The 12,465-nt window shown below is 40.2% G+C and overlaps 1 protein-coding gene across 10 annotated transcripts in view; it reads left to right on the top strand.

Annotated features, from left to right (window-relative positions):
• The window catches only part of AHCYL2 (adenosylhomocysteinase like 2), a 168,215-nt gene that overhangs the window by 143,237 nt on the left and 12,513 nt on the right, over positions 1-12,465 (top strand). For all 10 annotated transcript variants that reach the window (XM_089676928.1, XM_089676929.1, XM_089676927.1 and 7 more), the window contains 8 exons: positions 4,794-4,857; positions 5,024-5,112; positions 5,236-5,306; positions 7,574-7,668; positions 9,014-9,112; positions 10,251-10,319; positions 11,955-12,033; positions 12,121-12,241. In XM_089676928.1, the coding sequence (XP_089533054.1) occupies positions 4,794-4,857; positions 5,024-5,112; positions 5,236-5,306; positions 7,574-7,668; positions 9,014-9,112; positions 10,251-10,319; positions 11,955-12,033; positions 12,121-12,241 (687 nt within the window). The remainder of the gene's footprint in view (positions 1-4,793; positions 4,858-5,023; positions 5,113-5,235; positions 5,307-7,573; positions 7,669-9,013; positions 9,113-10,250; positions 10,320-11,954; positions 12,034-12,120; positions 12,242-12,465) is intronic.

Genomic DNA, 12,465 nt, shown 5'->3' with positions numbered 1-12,465 from the left:
ACCAATACGTGTAAATTGGTTTACGTGAAAGTTATAGCGTCTAAAAATGGCGGTGTATATATACTGGAATGTTTATTTTTCTTATAGTAGTAATGGCAATCAGTGACTGCGGCGGGTATTCTGACACTGGGTGGGAACTGACTAACTTCCACTTACATCCCCAGTGACGCTGATCAGTGCTAATAAAAAGCACTGTGTACTAATGACACTGGGCAGGTAGGGGTTAACATCTGGGGCGATCAAAGGGTTAACTGTGTGCCGTGTGTGTTTTACATTGTGTTGTGTTTTAGTGTTGTGTTTTGGTATGGAGACATGCTGCATTGTATTTCTCAGCTGTGCAGAGAAATACAAAGCAGTATGTCCTTGCTGACAGGAGAGAGACCTAGCTTTACCCGATTATCGCCGAGTGCCAGCCAAGACCCGGGGATTAACATCCCTAGCTGCCAATAGCGGCACGGGTAGGGCAACGTGCGCGCCCCCTACCCAGAGATTCAAATTACATATTTATGCATGATTTTGCACAGCCCTGCCACCCTGTAGTAGTACTTCTACTATAGGGCAGCAGAAAAGTGCTTATCAGGTGACTTCATTATATAATTTGCAAACACATCATCCTTGTTACTGTTACTTGTCAAATCTGTCAGACTAGCTGGTCAGGTTTCATTTTTAAGAGATCTCTCAATAACCACACTTGACAACTGGTTAGGGTACTGGATGACAGAATTCTTGCATTTGAAGCATTTTTTCCCCATTATCTTTGATGGACATCTCTTCAGATCGATTCTAAATGGTCATTTATCTAGGATGCTGCTGACAGCAAAAGCACTTTCCAAGTGACCAACCTGGAATAAACCTTCCCTATCAAAGCATGTCTAGTGTCCTAGGAGGATGGATGTTTTTCCTCTACTGAGAAAAGCTTCACTGTTTTATTAGCCATTTCATTATTTTTTGCTTCAATCAAGACTTTATCTGTAGCAGTAGCTTTGAAAGCCATACCCAGGCAAGGCTGAACTGGAAGATAGCAGGGCCTGCCTGGGACATAACCTATGGGCACTGGGCTCTTGTGTCACTTTGTGTACCATTAGCTGTACTGCACTTTACAGGTCTAGAGCCATGAACACAGCCTCTGGTGTAATCCTATCTCTGAAGACTCCTTTATGAGTAGGCTGTGTGGTAATAACGGCACCAAAGCGTTCTAATAAATATAGAAGCTCCACTGTTATCCTTATTGTTTTCATGAAAAGGGTTAATACGCTGAACATTTAAAGGATAAGTTCACCTTTTATATAAAGTAATAATAAATACACATTCTTTTCTGCAGGTACAAAAATGGTGCATTTATTTGAACAATGGAGCCTGTAAAGCATTGCACCTGCGATTAGCAGACTGCGGGCGCAATGCCATCCTCCTGCAGACAGTTTTCTGCTCGTACCTCTCATATGGGCAGATAGTTACTGAATAACAGGAAGAATCCATGAACTATGAGAACGCTCACCAGCACCCTCATAGTTCATCAACAACTGCAAACCGTCAGTCGTAACAGCCGAAGGTACATGTAGTTTATTCATTCACAGTACTGTGAATAAGTTGTGACCAGGTGGGAGCAGCCCCGCACACAGCTGCGCTTCCCCTCCACAATTGTTGCCTTGACATACCTTCAGCTGTAGCATCCTCTGAGCATTCTGCTGCTGAGACTTTAATGAAGTCTCAGGCAACTGCCATATCTTCAAGGCTTAAAGAAACCATAACGGATGAAGTACCACCTTACAAATGGAAGATCAGCCTGTAGCTTCTAGGTGTTCCATTACTAGTTGTGATGGGAGCGGTGTCAGACCCCAGCCCTTCTCACCAACTTGTGACCGAAGGACTAGCCAATCTAAAACCGCGCTGCCACTTGCATAACAATGCCACTCAGCTGCACCCTGCGCAAATATTTTCCAGCTCGCTGGACCACAATCTAGGTACCAGCAGCCTGAGAGCTATTGTTACTGGGTCAGGTTAATTACGCAATTAACCCTTCACACTGTCACCCCCACCTTTTTACAGAGAAGGAGGAAACTCCCAACTCTTAGCAGTAACACTATGATGTTTGAATAAGCGTCTGTATACACACTGTCACCACAGACAGATGTATCCAGAGGTTTTAAAACACACTAGCATTCTTCAGAGACAGGGAATCTTAGTTTGCATTAAAGAGCTTTAGAAACAGTTCAACACTTTTCAGGAAATAGGATTTATTACTAAAAATGTCAAAATGGTGCAATAAAAAAATTTAAAGAAAAGATGTAACAAATATATATATATATATATATATATATATATATATATATATATATATATATATATATATATATATATATATATATGAGAGAGAGAGCAATAACACAAAAGAGAGATAACAGAAAAAAGTTTAAGAAGGTAGGATACCTGCAGAGGTCATTGGTTTAAGCAGAGTTCAAGTGTCTTGAAAAAAAGGGTTGCCTTTTCTCCCAAAGATGGTTCTTGATGTTAAAAGGGAGAATCTCTTCATCATCTCTCCAGGCATGACAGCCTTTTTTCTAGGAACCCAGCAGGATGTCTCCTTAAAGCAGAAAACCAGTGGCCTCATTCGGGGAGGGGTGATTAGGCGGGGACTCAGGCTATGATCAAATCCCTCCCACGTTTATACCATGGTCAATAACCTTCTATAGGTACATGTAGCATCCTAGTTACTGGCAGATTAATATGCAGAATGATATCCTGAACATCCACACATCAAATATGACATATCTTACCGTTCCAGTTAAAGACCTTTTGCTTTCTACTCTCGTGTAGGTGCCACATAGGGGGTAAGGTGTCAGGTGACTCGTATTAAACTGACCTATCTGAATATATGCTTTGTTTTATTGTACCTTGTTCCTGTCGGGATTTATGAATTTGTATGAAAAAGTGGTTTCAAGTGGGATGTATGTTTTACTGCCATTCTGGAATGCTTTTCATGTCCAGTGACAGACTGATTTATAGCTTTACGACCAGACCAAGGCAAGAGACAGACATCATGGAACCAGCTAATTGGGTTTACAACCATGAAGCGTATCCAGCAGTGCCCTGTGCACTCCTGAACTCAGCACACACAGACCACATTCCTTGCAAGGGGAGGGGGCTGGAGGGAGAGAGAATATTTGCAGAGTATGATATAAGATGGTGGATCTTAGCAAAATGGTTGTTCGCGTCCATATCTGTGCGCACAATTATCACACTAGTCTATTCCTAGACTAGTACTATCCCAGAGAAGCCCAAAAACCTTTCCAGTACATGCCTTACTTGGAGATATTTTTTCTGGAGACTGGGAAACTCCTGATAATTTCAGCCCTTGTGATCTTATTCCACACACTGCTAGCCTACCATTCTTTGGTTAACACCTTTGTACAGTGTATCTCATGTGGCCCCCTCACCTACCAAGACAAATCCCCCCACCAGCGATACTGAATGAGGAAAGAACAAACAATGGGCGCACAGGCCTAGTGCATTACCATAAAAAATGTTTAATAAGAAATAAAGTAGTTGTTGTACTCACAAACGACAATTAAGTCAAGGCACATCATAAAAGAACAGCTGGGTCAACACCGCACTGAGTAACCGTCCGCAATAGGGAGTATAGACATCCAATAGGCTGACATTCGAAGGACTTGCATCTGGTCTCTGAGGAAGAGGCAAGTCCTCGAAACGTGTCAGCCTATTGGATGTCTACACTCCCTATTGCGGACTGTAACTCAGTGCGGTGTTGACCCAGCTGTTCTTTTATGATGTGCCTTGACTTTGTCATTTGTGAGTACAACATCTACTTTATTTCTTATTAAACATTTTTTATGGTAATGCACTACGCCTGTGCGCCCATTGTTTGTTCTTTCCTCATTCAGTATATTTGGATTTCCCCGGTCTATTTTGAGGGCAGCAAGGTGTGCATGTTCCAGGACATTCTTAATGTGGTTGTATCCTGCATCGAGTCCATCCCCAAGCACAAGAGCATTTGTGTTTGCTGGTTCCCCCACCAGCGACATCACAATCTTTACTGGACTCTACATGGCAGTAAATAATAAGGCCTGGTTTACACTTTTTCAGTAGTCTCTGAAAAGCAATCCATAATGGATCTCTTTCCAGAGAGCAGTACAGAAGCAGCTGACGTACATTCGGGAGGCAATATTGTCACCCTTGTTTTTGGATAGCCATTTGATTTAGGCTCCATGTACACGAGCCTACCCTGACCGCCGGCTGCGGGAAAACATGGCAACCGCGGTACCGCGATTTTTCTGCGTTTTTGTGTTTTCCCGCGGTCGGCAGTCAAAACGTTCCTATCCTGAACATGATTCTTCCGCGTTCAGGAGAGGAACGTTTAACCGCACCTAAGCGTGGCAGCTCCTAAACACTGCTAAAAGCCTATGTGTATGTGGACACGTAGACTTTATGGAGTTGAGTTTAGGAGCTTTGGCAAAAAAACAATGCTCGAGTTTAGGAATCTGCTCGTGTACATGAAGCCTTAAAGTGGTGGTCGATGATATGGCGGACTAAGATAATCTCAAATTGGTTAAAAATCTAGTGCAGCTGAGATGCATATAAAGGCTTGCAAAGCTGACAACATTGTGTGATGGGTTTGATTTATGCATTGTACTTGTTTCAATGCCGTATTCTGCTTTCATGTGCTTTAGTGACCATTTAATCATTTTATGGCCCAAATATCCGTGAAAAGTATATGTAGCCTTCCTTCTGTATGAATAATATGAAGAAAAACGTATTTATTGAATTTATTTTTGCAGTCTTAAACGGACAACAGACATGATGTTTGGAGGGAAGCAGGTGGTGGTGTGTGGCTATGGCGAGGTAAGTGCGTAAAAAAAGTCACATGGCATTTACTCTGTTTTAATAAGCTGAGTTTATGAACAGAGCGTACATACAGATACAACAGTCTGATTTAGGATGTAGTGTGTTGACCAATAGCCTAATAATTTCACTTATTTTGGTTACCTTGTGATATTTTGTCCTTTAGGTGGGTAAGGGATGTTGTGCAGCCCTTAAGGCCATGGGCTCCATTGTCTATGTGACAGAAATTGATCCCATCTGTGCTCTTCAAGCCTGGTAAGCAGTGTGTGTCTGTCCTTGTTTTGAGGATCATTATGGGGGTCATCATACAGTAGATTACGTATGTCTGTCATTTAACATGAGCATAGCTGTTCAAACGTTTTATGTTGTATTTCCTAGTATGGATGGCTTCAGGCTTGTGAAGCTGAATGAGGTCATCAGACAGGTGGACATTGTCATCACTTGCACAGGTAAAATCTTTACTGAAATCTGTTTAACCATTCAACATTAATTTTTGTGTTACTTTGATGCGACTTTCAGGGAATGCCTTCCTGTAATGTCGGATCCATTCACATCAATATAGATAAGGATCTGACTTGGAGGCGACTTCTATTAACGTCTGTAGGCACAAGTCAGAAGTCACCTTGAAGTAGTACAGGAACCTTTTCTAAAGTCGGAGCCACTTCAGTAGTGCTAATTAAGACGGTTCTCGTTGATACTAACGTGATTTCACATGTCGTGGGTCTCAAGTTGGATCCCAAGTCGTAGCAGTGTGAACCAAGCCTAAAGCTTAACACAATGTTACTGTGTGAATGTTTCTAGCTTTCTCAAATAGTTTTCTTGCAGTTCTTTTGCTCCATAGTTTAGACCAGGGGTCCTCAAACTTTTTAAACGGGGCCAGTTTAAAAAGTTTATATATTGATTAGTTCCTATTTCAGTGGTAAAAATGGAAAGCATTAACACATTAGGAAGAGTTTTAACATTTGTTTGCTTATAACAGATTTATTTATTGTAAGTCTACTAAACATTGAGTCCTGAGTAACAAATTAAAATATTTGTTGTATTTAAAGCATGGGCATTCAACCTGTGACCATCCAGCTTTTGTGGAACTACAAATCCTATGAGGCATTGCAAGGCTGACAATTACAAGCATGACTCCCAAAGGCAGTAGCATGTTGTGGCTTGTAGTTCCGCATCAGCTGGAGAGCAATAGGTTGAGCACCAATGATAAAACGCATACCCAACAAAGTAAAATGAATCCAAGTGGCTAAAGAGCCACTGGATTACTTTTACAGGTGATGGAAGGAGTCCTCACCCCTCCCGCTGCCACTTTCACCATGCTCTCCTGAGTGATCGGAGTGCCTGGCAAGGATGCGATCAGCAGCATCGGGTTCCTGAGACACATTCCTCCCACTGTGTGCCTTCAAACTGGAAGCGACAAGGATTTTTCTCATGTAAACAAGCCATTAGTGGATTGTAAAAGCATTGGATCAGGATCAAACCAATCTGTTTGATCCGATGCTTTGGAAACCAGAGGAGACAGACTCCAGGTCTGTACAAAAATAGGATCTGTCTCAGCCCATGCTATCACAAGGGATAATGTTCATCCCTTGTGATAGCAGTAAACGAGATTATATAAGTGAGCAATTTAAAAAAAAAAAAAAAAAAATTAAAGTTGGTGTAAAAAAGAGAAACATTTAAAGTAATAAAATTAAATGTTTAAAGCACCCCTGTTCCTGCGTGCTCAAATGTAAATGAGAATGCATGCGTCGATCCCACGCGCATATGTAAATTGCACCACATGTGCGGTATTGCTGTGAGAGTGAGAGTAATAATTCTAGCCCCAGACTTCCTGTGTAACTCTAAACTAAAAATGTTTTTAAAGCATTGCCTATGGAGATTTTTAGGTACTGAAGTTTTTGGCGCTGTTCCACAAGCATATGCAATTTTAAAGCATTGCATGTTTGGGACCCAGAGTAACATTTTTTATATATATTTTATCTACAATTGAGTATTGTATTGTGTTTCTATGCAATTCGAAGTATATTTTATCCAAGAAATTTGAGTATAAAAAAACGCTGCTCCAATACCTTGTGACATACAAAATACACAACATCCACCATTTTATTTTCTAGGCTTTTTTTTTTTATTTATTTACATGTAGAAGAGGAATGACAGGATTGGCCTGGACTGGAAGTGGTTAAAATATTCTATAAAGCAAACTTGTGACCACACTGCAGCTGTATAGAAGGCATCATCTGTCACTTCTAATGTTTAAAGCCCTTGCCATCACCCCAATGTTCCTTTTTGTAAAACCCACCCAAGAAAATAGCATTTTGGCCATGGGAAGAAAATCCCCTACCCTGCTCCCATTTTTTTTTTTTTTTTTAATCTCTATGGCCAGGTCAAGGTTCTGTTTCACAGTCTAGCTCTATAGTGATGCCAACTCTGTGTAAGTCTATTGTTTCATCGAACCTTTGGTTCCGGAGCTTCAGTGGCAATTCTGAGACAAAGACAGCACCAGGGGGTGCTTCTTTGCAGCTACAGTGTTATATTCATACCTTTCATTCATTTAAAACAGATTCCAAGTTTAGTTTTAGATATAGATGGTTTAAGCTAGCACTTTTCCATGTGACTGTGGAAGCAAATTGATATGCTCAGAATGTTTTCAGAAGTACTTTCTAGTATTTAGCCTATGACAGAATGTTCATATTATAATAGTCTGTAACATGTTCAGGCAACAAGAATGTGGTGACCAGAGAGCACCTAGATCGTATGAAGAATGGCTGCATTGTCTGCAATATGGGACATTCCAACACTGAAATAGATGTGGTAAGTAGGAATCATCATTATATTAGAGAAGCCGTACTAGACATTCATTTCTGTGAGCCAATTTGGCCCTGTTCTTGTCCCCGTAATTCCCGTAATGCACTCTACAGGCAGGGCTGGTGCAAAGATTTTTGTCTACACAGGCAAAGGTGCATTTTGGGTGTCTCAGAGGGTAAGATGGGCAGAGGTTCACCAACCTGTGAAAAGCTGCATCTAAAAATTGTTGAACAATTTCAGAATTTAAAAATTGTAAAATTGCAAAAACATTAACCCATTCCCACCGTCGCTTCCCGGCCCTTTAAGAGTTTCAGAAGGCGGGGCGAGGTTTAGGGATCGGGATCATGTGATGCGTCGTCACGGCGGTCACATGATCGGGAAAGGTCCCAATCGAAAGAGCAGACCGTGACATTTCCGGGACCTTTCCATGAGTACCGGACGTGTGCTGGGAGCGTGCAGGGCACGCGTTCTCAGCACATATGTTTTTTCTTACCTGAACGCAAATGTGCGGCCGCTCGGCATCTAGGCCCAGACACCGGGAGGCCACACGTTTGTGTGTGGCCGGTGTAAAGGGGTTAAACATATCGTCTGCAGTACATAATATCAAGATTCAGAGAATCTGGAGAAATATGTGTAAGGGACAAACCTGAAAAGCAATATGGGATGCTCATGATCTTTAGGTTCTCAGATCGAACTGCATTAAAACCGGCATGATTCTGTGATGGACATCACAGTGAACACAGTTCATGGTGTCTTCAAAAAAGGTAAAGCTCTACCATGCAAAGAATCCATATCTGAACATGACCCAGAAGCGCCACGGTCTTCTCTGGGCTAAAGTGCATTTAAAATTGCCTGTTGCAAAGTGGAAATCTGTTCTGTGGTCAGACGAATAGAAATGTGACGTTCTTTTTTGCAACCATGGGCACCGCATTATCTGGATAAGAGGACAGGGACCTTCCAGCTTATCAGCTTTCAGTTTAAAAACTTGCATCTCTTATGGTATGGGAGAGCATTAGTGCGGATGGATTGGGCAGCTTTGACATCTGAAAAGACACCATTCATGCTGAAAGATATATCCAGGTTTTAGAATAGCATATTAATTCATCAATTTCAAAATTACCTTTTTTCTTAAAATGGTAAATTTTCTCAGTTTAAACATGTTAGATTTTCTTTTTCCTATTGTGAATAAAATATGGGTTTGAGATTTTCAAATAATTTCATTCTGTTTTTAAATGTAGATTTTACACAACTTCCCAATTTTTTGGGAATTGGGCATTTATATTCTTCCTAATCTCGGTTTACTGGGTAATCTGCAGTACATGTGATTTTTAAACTTTTTTATTTTCCCTAGGCAAGCCTGCGCACTCCGGAGTTGACGTGGGAGCGAGTTAGGTCTCAGGTTGATCATGTTATCTGGCCTGATGGCAAAAGGATTGTTCTTTTGGCAGAGGTATGAAGTATAAATTTGCTGCTAATATATTCCTTTAGAGATCAACTTGGTATGGAAATGCAAACTTTCCCTAGTCAAAATCACGTACCAAACAATCAGTTGATCAAGAGATATTAACAACTAAATTTTATGATAATCACAACATTGCCTGTAAAAGACCTTGTCCCCTCTCCATCTACCTGTTAAACCTTCCTGTTGATCCTTCAATGTGGTGAGTTTGGAAACAAGGGAAGAGCCAAAGATTGACTTTTAGAGGAGAAGTCGATTTGCATTGAAAGACCTATATCTTTCACTAAAATTTAATCTCTGGTTGCTGTGTTTTTTGTTTTTCTTTTTTGTTTGTCTTTTTTTTATCCTTTGCTCATTGTGAATTGCCGTGTTTACACATGTGCTCCTGAATTAGAGAAATAGAATACCTATGTAAATAATCCAAGTGTGCTTCATCTCTATTTTAATATGAAAATAAATTAACAGTTGCTATCTGGATTCTAGTTTTTGGTGTGGAAAACCGAATGGGATGAGGAGATATTTCTCTGTGGTGAAGCCAGTGTAATTTAATCATAAGTAGCATGGAGCCAGTTGATTATTAACATTTTCTAACCAGTTTTTTCTTCTATTTGTGAATTAAGTTGACTTAAAACTCTCCAAAATAAACATTTCTGCAATCCCCCCCCCCCCCCAACAAATATTGCAAGTACAAACAACCTTGAAGGTGTTTACTAATGTAGTAAAGGCACTGTCGCCGTTTCCCCCCCACTATGAACAAGATATAAACTGGTACAATTTTTATTATAACTGCTGTTTTCTAAAGGCCTACAGTGCTCCTGATACACAGAGGAATAGAGCAGGACACTTACAGATTACATTGGGACAGCTAGTCTGCTGGTATAGCGACCTCCATGCCACAGGATCCTTGCAAGGGTCAACCGTTAGCCATGCCACTTTTTTTGTGGTGTACTCTGTGGAAACACTGCTCCCACTTATTTATTTTTTTGTAATATGCACTTTCAATATTATGGTTGCTTGCTTGAAAAACTACCACATGCATTTTAAGGTGCCGGACTAATTTGGTAGTTTAAATGTAATTTATTTTGTAAATTAATAGCAATCTCAAAGTGTCTCCTTTAAATTGTCACAGGGGCGTCTCCTGAACCTGAGCTGTTCCACTGTCCCAACATTTGTTCTGTCTATTACTGCGACCACACAAGTAGGTATCTTAGAAATTTGTGCATATATTTGATTTTTTTACTTGAAGACTTTGTACATATCCTCGGTTTTTTATGTCTAACATTCCTTATGCCACAGTTTGTTTAAAGAAAATGCTTTAGCAGCCAGGCCCAACGTGGTATATTTTTATATACACAGCCCTTCCCCTCTGCTGCTGGTCACCTTATTTGCCATTTTCAGGGTGTAATACAGAGCTATGAATATTTGTAATTGCTGATAAATTCACAGGGCTCTAAAGTTAGATGTTCATGGGCTAATGGTTTAAGGAAGGGTGGGGTTCAAAATGATTTAGCTGCTTACAATGCAGCCATTTCCTTTCTACAGTGTGAATTTTCAAATCAATTTTGTGTTTTTACAAAAATATTTTTGTATCCACAGTTACATTTTTTAAGCAAATATTGTACCCTGTTAGCATTTTCTTGGCAGTTGTTATATGGTTAGTACAGTTATGTTCTTGTTTAAAGCTGATCTCTAGCTGATAGTGAAGTTTGAATAGTTTGGACCAAGCTGGTCAAACTATTTACTTCACTAAAAGAAGCAGTGTCTGTATGTGCTGCATAAGCTGTATATTGCATCAGCTACACACAGTATATAGTGCTCTGGCAGGGGGAAGGGAGCTTCCCATCCTGCACTCAGATCAAAATAAAGTCAGTCTGAGCACTGCCTAGCCATTCACTGGAAGCTTTGTATTTTCTGTATGAATACAAAGCTTCCTCTGATTCACTGAAGCAGAGAAGCGGATGGAAGATATAATTTATGCCTCAGCCAATCAGAGGAAGCTTTGTATTCATTTAAAAAATACAAAGCTTCCTGTGAATGGCTGAGCAGCGCTCAGACCAACTTGATTTTTGCTGAAACAGAGCGCTGTATGCTGCTGAAGCTAAATACATTTTATATGCCGCACACAGCCGCTGCATCTCTTAGTAAAGTAAAAAGTTTGGTCCAAACAAACTATAAAAAACACAAAAAGCTGGAGATGGAGATCAGCTTGAAAAAAGCTGCTACTTGATTATGTACCTTAATTTTTATAATGACTTCAATTTTTATTTTTCTCCAGTAAAGTACCTCCAAGACTGGGGGGATAACAGGGATTAGAAGTAGGAGCCTAGATTTTTTTTTAGAATGCACAAGAAGAGAAAGAGTGGGCAGATTGGTGAGGTCACCTGTCACTTCTGTTGGCTACTATAAAGCCCATTACAGAAGGGTTTAGAAAGATGTTCTTCTATAGTCGCGTTGAGTTAAACTTTGCCTCATTCGACCAGAGTTATGTTAGTTCTGTCTACTGCCATTGCAGTCTTCATACAACACTACCAAGAATTTTGCAGAATTTTTCTGGGAAATAGAAGGATAATTTCTACTTTCACCGTTAATGGATTCTTTGCTTGTGAGTGCATGGGTTTGCTCTGGGTGCTCTTGCTTCTTCCCACAATCCAGAAACATGCTTGTAGGTTAACTGGTATCTGCCCTTTCCATTTATGGCCATGCTTGAATGACAGGAGTAGATGTTTGATTGTAAGCTGCTCTTGAGTAAGGCCTGGTGATAATGACCTTTCCTGAAGTGCTATATAATTGTTTGTTCTGTAGTGCTGAAGAAAATAAATCTGTCTTTTCTTAGGCACTTGCTCTGATTGAACTCTATAATGCTCCTGAGGGTCGCTATAAACAGGATGTCTACCTGTTGCCTAAAAAGATGGGTGAGTGTCTTGATAAATTTAAAATTTAAAATGTGGAATTTCATTTTTATGTCTCTTCTCTAACTGGATGGAATCTCTGTCCTGTAGACGAATATGTGGCCAGCCTTCATCTTCCCACTTTTGATGCCCACCTTACTGAGCTATCAGATGAGCAGGCCAAGTACCTGGGTCTGAACAAGAATGGACCTTTTAAACCAAATTACTACAGGTATGTGCACTCAAGAGGGAGCGTGCTTTAAAAAAAAAACCTTATAGAGAAAATATCAGACTGCTGATATGATGTGCTTTGGTGTTATTGGGCCTCATTTTTACAAAACAATTGAAAATATTGTTAAAATGCTATAAGACTCTTTGCTAGTTACTAAACAGATTACATATTCATTGCAGTATGCTAATCGAAAATACAGAAATACAAATTATTGTTGAACTTAC

This window comes from Staurois parvus, unplaced genomic scaffold (assembly GCF_062004578.1).
Source record: "Staurois parvus isolate SC_StPar_1 unplaced genomic scaffold, SC_StPar_1.0 ptg000175l, whole genome shotgun sequence".
Classification (NCBI taxonomy): domain Eukaryota; kingdom Metazoa; phylum Chordata; class Amphibia; order Anura; family Ranidae; genus Staurois; species Staurois parvus.
The sequence above is the reverse complement of the archived record's forward strand: the minus strand, read 5'-3'. Positions and strand labels throughout refer to the sequence as shown.